We start from the raw sequence: 19,225 nt of genomic DNA on the forward strand, positions 1-19,225 counted from the left end.
GCTCCAACTGGCTCCACGGCCGCCTCGATCACGCGCGCACGGCGGGGGCAAGCCCCGCCGTGCGCGCGTGATCGAGGCGGCTTGCCCCGCCGTGCGCGCATAGGTGCGCGCGTGATCGAGGCGGCCGTGCTGGCTCCAAGCCGCCGCGTGTGTACGCCGCTACGTTCAAATGGCGCCCTCGGCGCAACCGATGTGGGCAGCTGTCGTACGCAGCAGTCTGGAACGCCGATCGCGCCGCCGCTATCTTCGAGAGTGTTGCGGGAAAGCTCGCCTCATGTCAACAGAGCGCACTTGGTCTGGGGCGGCGGAGTTCGATATACCCATTTTACATCCGGCCCCATTCGAAATAAAGAATTAAAAATGCATGCGATTTTCCATGTGATATGGAAATTGTTCGATATACGCAATAATTCGATATATCCGTGTTCGATATATCGAGGTTTGACTGTAGATGCTTTTGTTGATATTGATTGGCACAAGTATGGGACATGTGGTACAAGAAAGCTGCAGTGTACAGCCATTGCCTTCATGGAAAAGAAAGAAATGTCACCCACATAACTGTAGCGGGGTGCTACAAAGTGAACTGTCCAACTTACTTTAGAGTGCAACCTTTCATTCTGGTACAGGGATTGAGAGTAGGACCACCATCTTTTTCGCCATGTTCCCAAGCTTGCCACAGTTTCCCAAAAATTTCCCAAATTTTTCATATTTCTGTCCACCTCGAGCCCCAGTAGAAACATTGTCGTTCCATTAACACTGAGAGAAGAAGAAAAAGAAAAAGAAGCTTGCCTGTGGATTTTGACGAAAGCGTAGTGCAACGGGACGCGCCCTCGGGTGTCCTTGGCGTCCGCCCGTGCCCCTTTCTGCAGCAGCAGCTCTTCGAGGGCCGTCGAGCATTCGGCCATGCCGGTGTGCGCATTGGCTGCCAGGTGCAGCGGTGCGCGACCCCTGAGGTTCAACGAGTTGACGTCGATCCCGGCGTCCAGGAGTGCACGCACGGTATCCAGGAGGTCTGTTTCACGTGAAGAGGAGTTCAGCGTGAGCAATGAAGGTGCCCACAAGCTACGGAAGGACAACAGGCTCGCGGCAAGTAGCAGTTTGCAGTTACGATCTCAACGTCCTAAGTCACTGCAGCAGCGACCTTTTTCACAGTAGCATGGGGGAGAATAACCACTGTGCCCCGCTCTTGACCCTTGCCGCAACAAACGTGTGAAGCTACTTTCTTCATCGCTTTAAGTGAATCAGAAAGGATATAAGCGATGCACAATGATCTGTTCTTGCTTGACGAACAAACAGCCGCCACACAATCCCTTCACAGCACTCACTATGCTGCAGCAAGCAAGCAAGACTCAGTTTTGACGAAACAAGTGCACAATTCTTGGCCCAAGATACTATCCAAGCCAAGGGTAATGCTTACCTGGGTTGCTCCGGTGTGAGACCACGTAATGAAGGGCGTTGTTGCCAGAGGCATGGTTGCAAGCCCTTGGGTTGGCTTTGTGCTTCAGGAGAAGCTGGATGAGCTCACCGGGGAGATTGTTCCTGCCAAGAGAAAATGCATCGCTTTAGCAGTGCCTCCATGGCCATGTCGACCCAGCGCCAGCTAAGAAAATGCCACTCGAATTTGACAGAATGCAACAGCATTCTAGTGGCGTTTTGTTGCCCTTAAGCTCATCTGGCCCCTACTAAAGATATGACCACGAATATCATGTCTTATTTGGTATAACAAAGCAAATCTAACATGTTTACCACAGATATCAGCATGTAACAAATATATGCTTATAATAAATATTGGATATAACAAAAGCGCTTTTGTTTTCAATGCAACTTTGTTGTAACGTGGTTCGACTGCAGCGCGATTAGGTTTGACTACCAAGTGTGTGCACGACCATCGTCATTTGAGCGCCGTCTGCTTTCTGGGCGCAAGTGTGCGTCTCAAGTTCTTGCTCTGTATCCTGGCGCTGTTGTTGAATTTCGAAATCTTGTGCCAGCTAGCCCAACAGCAAACTCTCCTAAAGTTCACGTCCATGATGAACTAGCTTTTCTGTTCACTCTTTCTGGCAACGTTTTCTGCCTCTTTGCTGTCACCACCCAGTGACGGTATGCAAGCAAAAATAAAAGAGCAACAAGTGAATGCACAGTAAGTGGAACTAGAGACCGATAGCAAGGGGAAGTCACTCACATGGCAGCATAGACCAGGAGGCTTACGGGGTATGGCCCACCATCATGCAAATCCACATTGACACTGGCCCCAGCAGCAACCTGCAACATTCAGCATCACCCACCACTCAGGAGAATCTCACTTAGAGCCACAGTGTTCTTTCCATAAAAAGAAAAGTGCGATCAGTCAATCAATCTCTTAATAGCTGAGACTTCAAGGCTTTTCAAGCAGACACACTAATTGTCAGGGAGACTAGAGACAATCAATTGTGCTATGTAGGTAATCTTGGTGCTGGTTATGATACACACAATTACTAGGTGTTAGGCTGCTGAGCACGAGGTCGCGGGATTGAATCCCGGCCACGGCGGCCGCGTTTCGATGGGGGCGAAATGCGAAAACACCCGTGTACTTAGATTTAGGTGCACGTTAAAGAACCCCAGGTGGTCGAAATTTCCGGAGTCCTCCACTACGGAGTGCCTCATAATCAGAAAGTGGTTTTGGCACGTAAAACCCCATAATTTAATTTAACAATTACTACGCCCCACTAGGGCACCCGACGATCTACAAGGGCAGGTGTCCCGAAGGAACACCTGGGCTATGGGAAGATATGCAATAGCAGAGGGTTCCAGATTGATCTGGGCCACATTTGGGCGAGTGTAACCACATCAACATAAACATTCTTGTACCTAGATCCCACGAGGAATGCCGACTACAGCTATTAGTATACAACCCTACGACCTTGTGCTTAGTAGCAGAACAGCACGGTGCATTGAGGCACCATAGAACATGCCAAGCATGTCCACTCTGCGCGACTGTGCCTTCACGCATTCACCAGAGTTGACCCTGATTCAGGCACCAACAACTGCTGCATTAAAACCAGTAATTCCTTAGCAGTGTGTTAGTGAAGCGTGGACGTAATTGGCATGCTCAGCTTAAGAATTACACTACACTGTTTTCCACACTGCCCAGGCTTGGCGCAAGCTGGTCATTTTCTCAACAGGGGTGGTCCTGTGTCCCAACACCCAGCACATCTTTTAAAGGGCCCCTCAACAGGACACATGGCAAATTTTGGTTATGCGCTGGAAGTTATGTGCACTCCAGGGAGCTTTCTACCACAAGAACATTTCAAATTGGTTGATTATTAGCAAAGATAGAAATATTCGAATTGTTGTGAACCCATGATTTCAGGAGGCTAGCTAAGCTTCACGGCCAACATCGACTTTCCCGCCACTACCAACAACAATCAATGCAAAATAGTGTTTCTGAGAAACTTTTCAGCGAGGGAAGGAGTGAGATCCCAAATTGGCTGTTGCTGTTAAAAGCAACACGATGCGTGCGAATACTCGAAGACCTACCAAGGAGTGCACAGCAGCGCTGTTCCCACTGGCCACTGCTCGTGCCAGGGGGGTCAGGCCGTCCTGGTCCGGCGGCTCGAGCAGGGGCTTGTGCTGGAGCAGGAGGTCCACGGCCGCCGCCCCAGGGCAGCGAGCCGCCAGGTGCAGGGCCGAGGGGCCCCCCCGCATACCCCGCACTGCCGCAGCCGCGTCGGCCCCCAGCTCCTCCAGGAGAAAACGCAGCAGCGCGTGCAGTCGGCCGCTCTGCTCTTCCGTCGGCTTGCGCAGCTCACCGAGGGTTCGCAGGGCCACCAGCAGTGGGGTGAGGCCGTCGCGGTCGTGCCCGTTGGCCTGCATGCGGAGGATGTCGCGGAGCGATCGCGGCTCCTCCTCGAGCTTGACTCCTTCGGGACTCGGAGGAGGAGGCTACAAGTGGTAAGAAGGTGAGAAGGCAAAAAAAGAAAAGAAAAGATGGCCCGCAATTAATTGTGACATCCCCTGCCTGAGAAAAGCACCATCGAAACACCAGCATGAGAAAGTTAGAAACCATACACAAAGTGATGGCAGAGGGGTCGGCAAACAAATGGTGCTTGTGACAAGATTGGCTATTGTGTCCACTTTTGCCCCTGCCATGCTTCACCTGAGCCTTTGTGGCTGAATGCCCCAGTGAAGCCTCTCCACAGGTTGTGGGTCATAAATTGCAATAAGTTCCATAAAGTGATTAACGGAAAATAAATTTTTAATTAGTCGATTACCCACTTTGATTACTCGTGTGAATACTGTCTGCCGCAACGAATAATTCATCTCAAGGGCTACAACCACGCTACCTAGTTCAGGCAATACTTACAATTCTATATGGTCTAACAAAAAACACCACACAGGGGTTGTAAAATGCAGCCCCAAGCCTACCTCCTTCGCAACTTTACTCTAGCACTCTAGCAATGCGCAGCAGACACACCTTGAGGAGGGTGTTGAGCAGTGGCAGGACGTCCCTCTGCCTGGCGAACAGGGCGACCTGGCGCAGGAAGTCCGGAGAGGCTTCCAGCGCAGCCGGTTCGGGTTGGTTGCCGGCTTCCACCAAGAGCTGCACGACCAGGAGGCTCCCCTACCGCCACGCAAACAGAAGCACACACAGCGGGAGAAATCAGTATCCACCAAACTAAGAAGGGAACAGATGTTTTTTCTTAGCGGGCGGGAAGGGCCAAGCAAGGCACCTCACCTTGTGCAGAGCCAGAGACAACGGACTCAGCTGTTCCTTGTTGAGAGCAGTGGGGCTGCAACCACTGCCCAAAAGAAATGACGTGGCCCGCTCCAACCAATGGTCATGTTCTTTACGCTCCTGTAGACACGAGAAACACGTCTGGCTTCAACCCTCAGTTTGAGGACAGGTTGCTATGCTGCCACATAACAGGCATGGGCCTCCATTCGCCCTCCTGCTTCGTCTTCTCTCCCTGTCACCAACCTCACCCCAACTGCTGACCACCGTTCAGGTGTCGGCAGATACAGCTGGACAGTTACAGTGTGGTCAAAGAATAATTCCCTTACTTTCCTTCATCATGAAGTCAAATGAACAACCAATTACTACTGATACTACCACCTTCCTGTTCATAAGCACTTACTAAACAATAAAACCATGGTTCGCTGGTAGGTGGAGATTCAAGTGACCAAGAATGATCTCAGCTGAAAACTGGTCAGATGACCAGAAATACTAGCTTTAGTGGCAGTGGTATAGCACGATGGCGCACACAGAAACTGTCCCAGCGAGCGACATTGTTTGCCCCGTTTTTTTCTCTCAAACTTGTGATGGCTGTGACTTCTTGGATGGCATGCAGAGCGTGTACAAAACAAAGTGTAGCTAGAAAGGAAAAACATTCTGCCACTTACTGCCAGCACAACGTCTCTGTAAGAGGGCAGGATTTATTTATCTTACCACTAGACTAGGACAATTTTCCTTAAGTAAGGAGCAAACCTCAACCAGAAGAAAAAAAAAAAAAAAAAAAAGAATCCCTTCTTTTCCGAACTTAAAAACGCTTCCAAGCTCCACAGCTGGTGTAACTGAAAAGGCACGCATCTTCAATGCCTCAAATTAGAAGTTTAACGAGACACCCACCTTTTCCAGCCGGGCTTGCATAGCTTCTATGTGAGCAATGTCTAATGATGGTTGCTTCTGGAAAACAGCAAAAGGAGGAGGTGACGATAAGACTCGCTGCTCAATGCAACGCAACGCTAGTTTGCTTCAACAAAAGTGGTAACTGCGTGTGTGGCACTCACCAAGTCCAGTTCCTCTAAGCTCTGTCGTTGTCGGAACTCGCTGTCAGCCAGGACCAGGTGGTGTAACTGCGACAACAGAAATCACAAGCTAACATCAACCTCAAGAAGGACACAGTGAGGGCAAGCACCGCCATCCCTTGTGATGGCTACTGCCCTAAACAAATTCACCGTGGGTCATTCAGCAAGTTTATTTACCGATTGATTGACGTGGCTTTAATTTCTCCCACATTTGTCCTGTATCATGCACTGTCACAACTTTATCACGGTCTTGGCAACGTAGCGAGAAAGCTGCTAACTTGGGCGAGTTTTTTTTTACTCGTTCCGCAAAATGCAACAAAACGACAACAGTGCCTTTCTGGAATTTTTCTGCACCTTTATGGTGATGCATAAAGAGCCAGTAAACTGCCCTGGTAAAATCCCTTCAAGTTCACTGTCTCACCCTCTTTCTTTGTACCTCGAACGCTTTTTTTAAAGCCCTGCACTATGCGCTTTCTGTATGTGTGTGCTTTGTTTTTCTTTGTTTTTTTTTTCTTGATTTCATCTGCAACTTTAGATTCTGTTCTTGCTCAACCATGTACCCACCCCCTCCGTAACGCCCCAAAGGCCCCGAGGGTAACTAAATAAATAAATTGGAGCGGGATATTTATGCTGTATACACGGTACTACTGCTACGGCTAGGATTTGTGAAGTACAACTCACAGCATTGTTGCCTTCCTGGTCCACTTTGTTGGCATCCGAGCCCTGCCGCTCGAACAGAAACTGCAGCCGGGTGTAGACGGAGCTGCTGAGGCGTGAACGCAACGCACGCATGGCCAGGGTCCGTCCTGTGGTGCTAGAGTCCGCGGGGGAGTCGGCATTGAGCTCCACGCCTGGCTGGTCCAGCAAGTAGTCCACCACGCCCATGTGACCCTTGAGGAAGGCCACTTGCACTGGTGTGACCTGCACACAAACACACGATCATGTTCGAGATTTAAACGTTCCAAAGCAACTTGCAGACTATGAGAGAGGCCGTAGTGGAGGGCTCTGGGTAAATTCTGGCCGCCTGGGAGCTAAAATTAAATTATGGGGCTTTACGTGCCATAACCACAATCTGATTTAAGGCACGCCGTAGTAGGAGACTCCGAAATAATTTGGACCACCCAGGGTTCTTTAACGTGGACATACATCTAAGTACACGGATGTTTTCACATTTCACTCCCATCGAAATGTGGCCGTCGTGGCCCAACACCATAGCCACTAAGCAACCACAGCGGGGCGACAGTGCTTGATGCCTTGCCATCTCAGCTCACCCAGTCTTTGCACATGCGAGAGATTACCGCTAAAACATGGCACATGGGCTGCGCATGCACTCAGCCACACTGACGGCCAAGCGCCACCATGGCTGCACTGAAGAGGGAAATTGGAGCCAACCTGGCCTCCCATTCCGTCCCGCCACCTCTTTCCCCTTGCCAGCGCAGGAAGGCTGCACTCATCAAGCCACCATCCTTTTCGCATCACCCTCGTGAGCCTACTCACGCACCCATAGCATATGGCGCATATGGCGAGAGATGTGATATGATCTTATCGCACTTGGACTTTATACGGAACACAATGACAGGGCCTTGTTACGTTGCCCCGCTTTGGCAGCCGCATTAATTCAACAATTTGAGCATCTGCACACGTGGCAGTTTTCATTTGCTGTCTGAATATTCCTTCGCAACGGCAGTGAAATTTTGTTGTGTTGAAGTTCAACGTATAAAGGTTTAACTGTATAAGTGGCACCTGCTAACGCATGCTAAAAGCTTCCTCCTCAGAGCTTCATTCTATACCACGCATTTATTTAGTGATACACCCTATGCAAGAACACACAGAAGGCCAAAGACAGACATGAATATCCCCTTCAGTCATGGTGTACATGTCTGTGGATGCAACTTATTTTTGCCATTACTATGCAGTGGTTGCAAGGGATAGACAATGAACATCAAGTTTTGAGTAAACTAAATATTCTGATTTCCTAAAGTACACCCATTTCACTTCTAAATGAAATGTGTCACTTGTGGGAATGCGCGACTCTCACGCATCCCCTGATATGCTGTTTTCCCGCACGGCTCGCGTGGCCTGGCGCCCGCGGCGGTCGGAGTGGTACAAGCGCGGTGTGAAAGATGGCGCGAGTGTCGCGCCGCGGCGGGGTTACTCGGCCGCCAAGGGACAAGGCGCTTGCTCTTTTTGGGTTCGGGAAGCAAGCGGAACGGACGTGCCGTGCCGCGCGTGCGCTGACCCATGCTTCTGCGAGACCGTCTCGCGTGGCCGCCTTGGACACCGTTCACGTGACAGTACGTGCGAACGACCTGGAGTTGGGATCCAGCATGGGGCGAACATATTCGCTCGCTATCAGGTCGCGGCAAGTCGGACTTCTAGATTTGTCGCGCGCCCATCGGCATGTTTTGTGGATAGCAACTCGGCTAGCAGGCATTGATCTATGAAAGGTGCAGTAAATGCCCTTGTGATTGTTTGCACTACTGTGTTGTCGTTCCTTTGTCCCAAGAGCACGGAGGAGAACCCCATATCTCCCACACACTTCAGACGGCCGCTTTGGTGAAGGCACTACCCTGTTTGACAGGACGCTTGAAGTGGGGCATTTCGGTAGTAATAGCAAAAGATTTTTTTCCCTTGTTGTAATGCTTGCACCCAATAATTAACCTGTGCACGTAATTCATGCGGATGATTCAATATTTTAATAGAGATGTAGCGTGACTGACGGTACCATAAATGAATATTTAATTATTATAATTATGATGGGTCTCCATAACATGCACAGAGTCATTCTCATCCCACCCTGACTTGCTTTCTATGGAGTCTCCAGCCCCTTGGCAAAAATTCTGTAAATTTCCCACATTCATCGACAGTCTATCGTAATTCGTGACTGAAGGGGAGATGGAGGCCTGTTATATTAGGATAGGCTTGCCTAGCCTTCTCTTTTCTCCCTGGCTGAACAAGGTCAACATTTCGACAAGGGGACTTGCCTTCGTCATAACACTAGCCCAGTCCAAGGCTTCCCTTGTTCAGCTGCTGTCAATAATCATTTGATATGGGGTGGGTTATCACCAACTAGGCCCAAATGAAGTTTTACTGAAACCATTTGATAACCATTACTCTCAAGACTTGTTGCACTCGTACAGACAACAAGAGCATGCCCGTTACACGTAACCTCACCTTGGAACTGTTTTGCTTGTGAGGTGCTGCCCCAGCCTCAACGAGCAGGCGCAGGCAACTCAGCCACCCGTAGGCAGCTGCGTAGTGTACCAGCGTGTTGCCCCCGACGTCGGCTCGGTTGGGATTGGAGCCGAGGCGCAACAGCTTGGCACACACGGCTGTCTGGCCGTTAAGCACGGCATGGGTCAATGCACTGCGCCCACACTCATCTGGAACACACACGTAAAATGCGTCAGTCGACGAGAACCAGATCAGTGTCACACATCAAGTCAGCCTCGACTACAGATGTATCTATGGTAGAGAACATTGCACGAAATACCTGACAGTGTGTGAGCAAGATTGGTTAGCCTAAGGGCAGCTGCAAAATAAAAATACAGCAGTCTTCTGGATTTTTCGGTTAATTTGATCCCAATGAAAGGCTGTGGCCGGTGTCCATACATTTCTAGGGGCCAAGCCTTTTGTTCAATTCTACAGTTCGCCCTTGCCAAGTAATTAACCTTGACTGGTCGACATGAATGCATCTGACCACAATGGCGATTCCTATGGCACTTGCCTTGCCAGTGCTATGGGGCAACGAATGTACGGAAGACATGCCATTTCTTTCTCCCCAGGAAAACGTATATTTTTCATTCAGCATTGCTGCAGAAGACATGCCCACCTAATTCACTTTGGCTGCAACCAGGCAGGGACTGAATCGAAGCATTGTATTAAATACCCAGTCCAAATTCAAATTTTCAAGAGCACTGCCATATCCATGGCATCATACCAGGCAGCTTGTCTAGTACTGCATATCCTTACATATCCGTGCAACATTCTGTACAACTCCGGCAGACACACAAAAAAAATAACCGGATGTTTGTCAATCTTAACTACTGGTACATAGGGCCACATCAAAAACATCAAAGCCCTAGTGAGGGCGCACACCGTGCACAGGTGTCAAGTCTCCACCTTTGATTACACAGTCTCTGGGACAGACCGACCTAGTTTACACAGCTACAAAGCTGCACATGCAAAGTGGAGGAATAAGCAAAAGACGTCCCCACCTAAAGAATGTTGCAGTTTCGCCCAAGAGGCGAAGCATCGACTGCAATAGCAAATTTTTAGACAGCTATACGAAACAACCATAGTAGTAGTCTTATTGGCTGCATAAACTTATGAACATTTGCTTACTAACTAAATTAACAAGCATGCTGTCACGCCGCGCACAGGCAAACATAAACATATCTCACTCAATGAGTGCAGACACATTCTGTCGAAACGCTGCCGTGAGGAAGAGGGGCAGCAGCAGCGAGCAAATTAACCTTTGTGCTGCCTCTCGCTTCAATGAGAGCTAAGCGGTGAGAGCACAGCGCACATGAAACCATCAGCCCTCGACGCACTTCAACTCTGCACACACCGCTGGTGGCTTTCAAGATAGGGCCCACGTGGGCCGCGCCATACACAGCTGCCGCCGGAGTAGATTCCCCCACCCCCCTTCCCCCTGCTACCTTGCGCACAATAGAAAACAGTGCGCTTTCTCCCTGCCTTTCTCCCTTGCTTGCACGAGATCGAGCTGCCATCCTTTTCAGCTCACCTTTGCACGCTTTCACTCTCACCCACAGCATACAGCGTGCGGCCGCGATGTTAATGCACTTGGACTTTATACGGAACACCATGTTCCGTATAAATGGCAGAAATGCGCCTGGGATGTCGATGTAACGGCTATTGCGACAAAAGGAGCAGACAGAATGCAGCAAACAGAATGGGCACCTAGCAGTTCCACAGTGCCTTCGTCCAGCCTTCGACCAGTGCCTTCAACCAATGCGTGCACCATGTCGCAGCTGCCTTCCTGTGCTGCGCACATCAGGGGGCTGATCTGGCTGTACGGAGCACCACGGGCGCGATTTGGTTCCGCCTTGTAACGCATCAGCACTTGGGCGGCTTCCTGTGGAGCAGAGAGCAAACGCACAAGTACTGCTTGCAAGGCTGAAAAGCCTTCTGATTCCGATTCAGGAGCACTCAGATGGCAACGCTTACAACCGGAGTGCCCCATCTGTGTCTGCAAGCCAGCCTCTGCTTACAGTACCACATCTAGCTACTATCACTGGGTGCTTGACAAGAGACACCATGAAACACTCCTTGAATTCAAATGTGACAGGAGCTTTACACATGCAACATGTAAAACACTTATGTCTAATGGCAAGCCACCCCCAAAGAGTGTTGCTTGAAGTGTACGTGTCAAAGGGGGCAAGAAAAACCTGCGAAGCACCAAGCTTTGCCTCAGACATGGCATTGTGGTCCGAAAAGCATCAGCGACAACCCAAGTCTGACTTACCAGGTGACCATTCTTGACAGCCAGATGTAAAGGGGTCCAGCCTTCGTTGTTCGGTCGGTCCACCGCACTGAATGGACCACCTTTCTCGGCACCTGTGACAACCATCAGTGCAACACAATGTGTTCAATGAGAAAAAGAAAAAGGAGAGAGAAAAAAGAACACTTTGGGATTTGTAGGTTCCGTTTTACAATAAAACAAGCCACTGACCAATGTTAAAAAAAAAAAAGAAGCTTAGAAATTGACACTCTGAAATATCTTCTTAACAATAAAAAAGTCCTGACAAATGAAAAGCAATAGACAGAATAAGAAAGACGTTTCAGGGATTTGTGTGAATTCATTTAGAACAGGTCAAAAACCAACGCAATCAAGTATCCGGATTTCTATACACCTCTTGTTCACAATTTATCAAAACAAGTAGGAGTGTGCAAATATTCAAAAAGTTTGAATATTATCGAATATTATATTTTTTAATATTCGTATTCATTCGAAAAATAAATATTCGGAAATGTTCAAATGTTCAATTGGATGCAAATATTCGAATCAAATGGAATACACTGCTGGCTCTGCGGGAGGAAGCATAGTGCTTAGCATTTGTTCCTGTCTAATCTTAGAATACTGCGGCAATCTTGTGCTGAATGCTGTGTTCGTTTCGTGCTAACGAAATTTTGCCTGTTAAGCACACTTACCCAATAAACGTCTAAACTCAGCGGGAAAGCCAGCCTCTCGACAGCAAGGGGCACGGGTTTGCGGACAGGGAGGGTGCACTTTTTTTTTGTGCGGCACCATCCCCAATTGTGAGCTTATTGCTTCACAGCAAGTGCAATGAGTGACAACTGGCTCAGGGTCAAATGCTTCAGAGTTTACAGGCATTTGATGTGGTATAATAAGGCACAGGCTGAAGAGGATAGCTAGTGAGAATTACTCGATTTCCCAAGTTAACATGAGCCAAATACATAATGTTTTAGTATAACAGCTTAATAGTGTAGTCTTTTAATACTGACAATGCAATTGCAATGTTCCAACATAACAAATTAACCCAACTTGCCAATAAATGCATCATTATTCAATATTCGACTCTATATTCGAAGCTAAGCATTCGTATTCGAAAATTTTGATATTCACGCACCCCTAAAAACAAGGGATCACAATTCACAGTTATTAGAACAAGGGGTCTCTACAGACCCCCCGAGACATCAGCCTTCCTTTTACATTTCTCAGTGGCCAAGCTCATCCTCTTGCCGATACAACATGAGCTTCCAATGAAAGAACGAATCAAACTACTGGTGAATAGAAAGCAATGCAGGGATGCAGATGTCAACACTGAGGACAAATTGCAGCGAAGAGCCAGACGTGCCTGTGGCAAAGCGAAGAAGCACCTCCAGGTTGCTCGAACGGCCTGCACAAGCAGCTTTGTGCAGCGGAGTGTCTCCATTCTTGTCGATGGCGTGCACGGAGGTCCCTCTGCGTATTGACCGAACACAAACCAGATTGTGAACACACTATTACTGCACAATGTCATCCACGTAATTAAATCTACACCAGTGCCTGCACACTGTTTACAACTATTTTTTGAAGAACGCATGCTGAATTTAAAATCAATTTATTTAAATGATGCGTAATGTATGCATTATGTTTTTGTATCTGCATATTACGATGAGTGCCCAACAGAATGATGCAAGACAATAAAAGAAAATTATGCGGGCCTCAAGCAAAATAGTGTCTATTTCATCTGAGTAGGAGCAGATGGCAGAGAGGAAGCAACAGTGCGCAAGGACTTAAGGAATTCTGTGTGAAATAGCCAGGGTGGTGGAAGGGGACATATAGGAAAGACTTTGAAAAGTCAGGCAGCCTTTCTATCCTCTCCACCCTTCCCGTCCCAGCACGGATAACTGTCGGACATGTCTTCACACAAAGAATGAGAACTGCATTATTCCTGAAAAAGTGCCAACAGAATAGAAAGAGAATGTCACACGCAACTGAAAATATACAACGAAATATTGCGTTATAATTTGCAACGATTTGGCGGCATTTTATTGCCTCTACGCATTTGAAAGATATGACTGCATCGAAATTAAAAAAAAAAAAAAGTGTAATAAGTAACACGACAAGAACATCTGAAGTCACAGCACTAAGATTAGACAAATCCATCTACAACCCATCATCCCCATGTTAGCTGAACAATTGCAGCATTGCAGTTCCCTTCAGTAATTTCTGAAGGAAACCCAATGCCACGAACCACACGTGAGCCACACAGAGATCCCGACCGTCTCTCTCGGAGAAAATGAGATGCCAACAGCGATCGTGCGTTCCCTTCCCCACCTGGCGAGCAGAAGCTCCAGCGGCGCGGTGCCGGTGGCCACGGCGGCGTAGTGCAGGGGCTGCCACCCCTGCCCGTCCTGGACCTCGAGATGAGGCACGCTGCTCAGCAGGTGCGCCAGGTAGCTGTGCTCGGGGTTCACCGCAGCGCAGTGCAGGGCTGTTACCTGCGGAGGGTGTTCACAGGGACAAATGACGACAGTACCGCATGTACGAGAGAGAGATAGAAAAACCTAGCACGAATACGAAACGAATGCAAGGAAGACGACATTCTTGTCTTGTCGTCCTGCCGTCATTCTTACATTCATTGGTTTTTCGCCCAACCCTTTCTTTTTTGCCCCCCTTATTCACGTGAACAAGTACCAACTCACTCACAACAGCTGTCTTGACTGCTGTTAAACAACTCGAGCAGCTGACTCAATCAACAACAGTCTTGCGCTAGCAGGCGCTTCCAAATTTTGTACTTGCACAGATGTAACAAAATAAGTTAATCAATTTAGGAAGTTTAACATCCCAAAGCAACATCAAGGCTATGAGAGGCACCATAGTGGAGGGCTCTAGGTGAACTTTGACCCCCCCCCCCAAGAACACTTTAATGTACACCAGATCTAAGTACACAAGCATTTTTTGCACTCCGCCCTAATCGGAATATACCCACCATGGCTGGAATGAAACCCATGACCTTGCGCCCAGCAGTAGAAACCCATAGCCACCCCAAAGCCACACCATAAGGCAAAATTCGCACTGCCGTGAAGTCGCACTTCAAGGCAAAACTCGCGTGTAACCCACACCGATTATCAGAATTATTCTGGAGGGCATCTGATTACTCGGCATTTCGGGCAATCCCTGCCGAGTCTTAATATAACTTGTTGGCTGCTCTATATATCGCCTTATATTAGTGAGCATTCTTCATTTCTTCATCTCGGGTCCCCCCAACTGCACCCTCGCCTTATAATCGTGAACACCCCATAATTGAATAAATAGGATACCACCGAACGAACAGAGTGGCATGGTTCCGCAACCAGATGCCGCACTGCACCGCTTTCGATTGCAACCAAAACACAGTATATTGCACAATGCAAGCGCAAAGGCGCACCGATAATGTGCAATTTCACATAACTATACATCCACAAGCTGTAGTGGTTATACATGAAGCAGTTACTCCGTAGGCAGCGTTGCAACATTTAAAAGAAAAGAACTGCAGTGCGAAATGTGCGAAGTGATACCTTTATGAGTGCATTGCGTAGCTTCAGTAGCATTGCCTGTTGACTGTAAAACGCAGCATAACTACCAGCCTTACCTCATAGGGACCCAATGTCTTCTGCAGCACTGCAGATGGCTGGAATTCCAAAAGTGGTTGCTGACGGTTCAACAGCACCTGTGGAAATTGAAAAAAAAAAGAAAGGCTCATTAGCACAGCTACAATTACACAGCTAACAAAAAACAACACCCGAGAGCAAACAAGAGCATGAATGGTATGTTTTTGCGGCCACCTAAATGTAACAAGTCCGGTCCAGGGGGGCCGAGCGGCACAACAGTGTGACGAGAGCCTGGACGTCGAACACTTTACGCAAAGAAACACAACGAAGCATTTTCTACCAGCTGCTGCTACCATGATCGTAAGGTTATTTTTTCATTAGAAGAAGCAGCCCAACCGTTTCCCACTCCTGAAGTGCTTTGACTCGTTACTTTAACGATGTCTTCTGCCTTCACAACCAACTTAAGAATGTGCGACACAAACTGCGGTCCTCACCCCAACATATGTGTGCCCTGAAACATGATTCTAGTTGTGTGCTCTCTTCAAGTGTGCTCAGTGGCATGTACTGACAATGTCTCCTGCATGGGAGGCGAAACTTCTCATTAAACAGTTAATTTTGTTACGTCAAGTCGATACAAACTCTTTCATCACGTTACCCTGTGTTTCTCAACAATTATATAATCTCTTGGCACAAAACAAATTCCGAAACATTTTCAGGACAGCGAGGCCAAACGTTTGCCTCTGAGCACTCCGAAATGACAACAGTGGGGGGGGGGGGGGGGGGGGGGGAGTGCAGGTGAAAAGAACACACCTGACGAAACAGTGGGTGCAGCGGGGACAAGCCATGCTTTTCGGCTCGAATCGCTAATGACCCCGCCAAGGTTATTTCACCATGGCGAAGGGCTTCAACAATGTGGCTCCACAGTTCCTCTGGAGGCTCCTGAAATCGCAATATCATTGGTTCAATTATTTATGGAGAACCTTGTGCACAATGCCATCTGAAATAAAGAAAAAGAATATAGTTCCAGAAACCCTCAGATCTAAGTGCAGCAGTACAAGTTGCAAAACTAATAAAAAACCAGGCCTGCACAGCATGCTGACATGAATTCACTTTTTTTTGTTGTTGTTGTTTTAGGAAGGGCGAGGGTGGTGAGGCACTTAAATACTGGCATTTACATCAGCCCATAGTCATTAACCAAGAATGCAGGCATTTTTGCATCATTAAAAAGAAAAACATGTGAAATATAAAAGCTTCTCTCAAAGTCATGAGACCCCAGGGAAGATATAGACAACCAAGTTTCGAGATAAAAAAAATTTGAACAGAAGTTTCTAAGCACTAGTTAGCGAGGCCTTTTACTGCATGTCGACTTGGCTATGCTAGCATCCTTTCAAACAAACAAAAAAAAGAAAGAAAAAAAAAAACGGGCGGGGGGGGGGGGGGGGAATGCAGCGAATCTCAATTTTTTTTGGACTCCCTAGGGACTGTGAAAACATATGAAAAAGGAAAAGAGGATGAAAAGAAAAAAAGATGCCTGCCTATACCTGCCCACAAGGGCTGAAATTGTCACAGCCATATCCAAAATAGCATTAAAGGCCTGCCAGTACAATAATGAGGTGTCTTGGTGCTTGTACTGTAGCCGGAGACTGTGTGTATAATTAAGAACAATTTGATGTTCCATGACAGTGGCACCTTTGCACTCTTGGTATGCTTCACCGCAACATACAGCATATGCTTGACCGCGTTAAACCGATGTATTGAGGCGAAGCTGACTTTCGGAAACGAATGCCATTAGCGAGGATGACGAAGGAGGGATCGGCGCGACTGTTGAAGGCGCCTCTTCCTCTTCATAATCACTCTCTCTCTCACAGCAGCAATTCTTTTGCGTTAAAAATACAGCACCGAACAGCAGGAAGCGCGATAGTGAACGTTGAAGCAGCTACGCCTAATGATAGCACAATATGACTGCCATATTTACTCGAGTTGGGAGAGATTTTTCACGATTTTCGTTGCTTGAACTTGACCCTAGCAATACATCCGAATAACAGCCAAATTCGCCATCTTAAAGCTATTATTATAGATTTCAATCCAATCCATACTCAAGTCTATCGAAGTCAAAACTTGCTTTTTGTTCCAATCGATGCTATTTTCGCTGTGCTTGTGACTGGTATTACGGTTACAGTGGTGCAGTACGCTGCAGACTTTCACGCTTCAACTCTGTTCACTTGCGATGTTGTGGCAACCCAACATGTTTGGTATGACGCTCACTTCGAGAGACGAGCAATTTCGATGGCCGAGGAGCTGGGAAACTCCAAGCTGGGAAACCTCAAGTTGATATTGAGCCATGGCTCAATATCAACTTGAAAAACTTGAATAAAAGGGGGTACCAGCGAAACACAAAGGATGCACACACAAGGAAAAGCTGTGTGATGCACACACAAGGAAAAGCTGTGTCTAACACCTTTTCCTTGTGCGTGCATCCTTTGTGTTTCACTGGTACCCCCTTCTTTCAAGTTCATCATGCACCAACTGGCCCAAGAGCTTGTGCTAATGCACCTCAGTGTCAAGTCGACGATTTGCAGATGGCGGGACCAGTGGGAGGCCAGTTTCACTGCAAGGCCTGTTACAAGGGCTTGATCTGTAGACCTTGTAGGGGCCTGGTACTGCCCCAAGTGAGATCGTTGTACGGTCTTTTAAGAACTGCCTAATCTCAAACAAGCTCCACAGCATGGTGGTGGAAGATGATTCTGAAGCGATCACTTTCGAAGATAGTTTCGCTTTCGCAAGACTCCTCGTCCCAGCACCGAAACCCTTAAAGTATATGGCCGACAGTCCAAAATATTGCCTACGCCGGTACAACTGTATCCAAAACCAAAACTGTGTTCACAGTGTTGACAACAGCCTACCATCAGAGCCACCAGCGGCTGCATCATCGCCAGCCCGAAATGGTGACAGAGCACATTTTCACGAAGTTGCTGTAGGTTCATTTTGCACTTGGCTATGATCTGAAGCGGTATTCTAGGTCAACCGCTATCGGAGATGGTATCACTTTTGCGAGATTTCACGTGACTCGGCGCCGGATGCGTCGGTGTATACGGTCACTGGCGTTTCCGGTGCCGCACCAAGCTCGCTATCTGTGCACAGTGCCACAAACGCTGTCGGCTGCATAGTTCCACAAGTCCGATGCAGAGTGAGATAACATCTAGCGAAAGTGATATTAAGTACCTCTAAAAGTTATTGCTGGAGAGTATCGCCCCTGTGTGCTTGATATCTGTGATCAATGAAGTGCAAATGGTGACAACATGGTGCTTTCATTATGACAGCTTATATTAAAAAAGCTTGTCTTTTGAGAATGCAAATTCTTCATTTCTTTTTTTTCTCATTGTGAATGTGGGGAGCATACTATATTTTTCTCTTATAAATTAGGGGAAGGTCACACTCGAGTACACTTTTATTCTCTTACTTTCATACCACAAAACTTGGGTCTCCGTTAGACATCCAAAACAGTGGAACTAGTTTATATCAATTTTCATCTTACATGATAATGTTACATTTACGAGGGTTTCGGAAAAGTCCTACTCACATATTAGTGATGCACTTAAGAACCATGTAAAATACATCAATTCTGCCTGCATTAGATGTACTATTAGGTGAAATTTACAGACGCACAATATCGTTCTTCGATGCCGAATCACAAAGTTAAAAACTTGATAGCTTCGCTTTTTTAAAAATTAATAATTTTCAACAATTTTTATTACAACATTAATGGCTTAAATAAAATTAAAAAATCCGCTTCCCAGAGCGACTAGGTTTTAACTTTTTATTTTGAATCTAACCAATTTCCATCAAATTCAGTGCAGTGGTTGCCAAGAAAAACGAGTTCTTCCTTCCCATTTAGTTAGATAGGAACACCCAAGCTAAAGCTTCCCCTTAAGGTAATACCCGCCGTTCCCATGCTACCTGAACCATCATTCTTGCAGCTCCAGTGGGCACTTAGAATTTTTCTTAGGGAACTCCATGACGTATTTTGAAATGTTACTGCCACCCTCTCCCAGCTTTATGCAGAAAAGGCATAAAGCCCAACTCACCTGCCCAGTAAGAAGCTGGTCCACAGTCTGAAACGAGACGCCATGCTTGATGGCAAGCTGCACGGCGTGCTTCCGATCAATTCCGTACTCTCGGACATACTGGTCACTGTCCTGCAAATCCACGATGAGACAAGACAAACATTTACCAAAGGGCCCCCAAGAGTTGCTTGCAAAGAGAACACTTCCAAGGATTATGACGGGCTGCCCAAACTGAAGCTCTCAACCCTCTCTAGCCCAATGTTTCCTGCAGGGATCATCATCACCAGCCTGTTTTATGTCCACTGCAGGATGAGGGC

The 19,225-nt window shown here is 47.5% G+C and overlaps 1 protein-coding gene across 4 annotated transcripts in view; it reads right to left on the reverse strand.

Moving 5' to 3' along the window:
* LOC126533657 (poly [ADP-ribose] polymerase tankyrase-like) overlaps positions 1-19,225 on the reverse strand; it is a 106,510-nt gene that overhangs the window by 49,695 nt on the left and 37,590 nt on the right. For all 4 annotated transcript variants that reach the window (XM_050180843.3, XM_050180842.3, XM_050180837.3 and 1 more), the window contains exons 14-30: positions 18,930-19,040; positions 15,655-15,783; positions 14,886-14,963; positions 13,589-13,752; positions 12,624-12,730; positions 11,270-11,361; positions 10,705-10,879; positions 8,956-9,164; positions 6,463-6,702; positions 5,764-5,829; positions 5,603-5,659; positions 4,712-4,831; positions 4,451-4,597; positions 3,514-3,918; positions 2,180-2,259; positions 1,418-1,539; positions 790-1,012 (exon numbers count right to left, since the gene is read on the reverse strand). In XM_050180843.3, the coding sequence (XP_050036800.1) occupies positions 790-1,012; positions 1,418-1,539; positions 2,180-2,259; positions 3,514-3,918; positions 4,451-4,597; positions 4,712-4,831; positions 5,603-5,659; positions 5,764-5,829; positions 6,463-6,702; positions 8,956-9,164; positions 10,705-10,879; positions 11,270-11,361; positions 12,624-12,730; positions 13,589-13,752; positions 14,886-14,963; positions 15,655-15,783; positions 18,930-19,040 (2,525 nt within the window). The remainder of the gene's footprint in view (positions 1-789; positions 1,013-1,417; positions 1,540-2,179; positions 2,260-3,513; positions 3,919-4,450; positions 4,598-4,711; positions 4,832-5,602; positions 5,660-5,763; positions 5,830-6,462; positions 6,703-8,955; positions 9,165-10,704; positions 10,880-11,269; positions 11,362-12,623; positions 12,731-13,588; positions 13,753-14,885; positions 14,964-15,654; positions 15,784-18,929; positions 19,041-19,225) is intronic.

The sequence above is a fragment of the Dermacentor andersoni genome, chromosome 7, assembly GCF_023375885.2.
Source record: "Dermacentor andersoni chromosome 7, qqDerAnde1_hic_scaffold, whole genome shotgun sequence".
Taxonomy (NCBI): Eukaryota; Metazoa; Arthropoda; class Arachnida; order Ixodida; family Ixodidae; genus Dermacentor; species Dermacentor andersoni.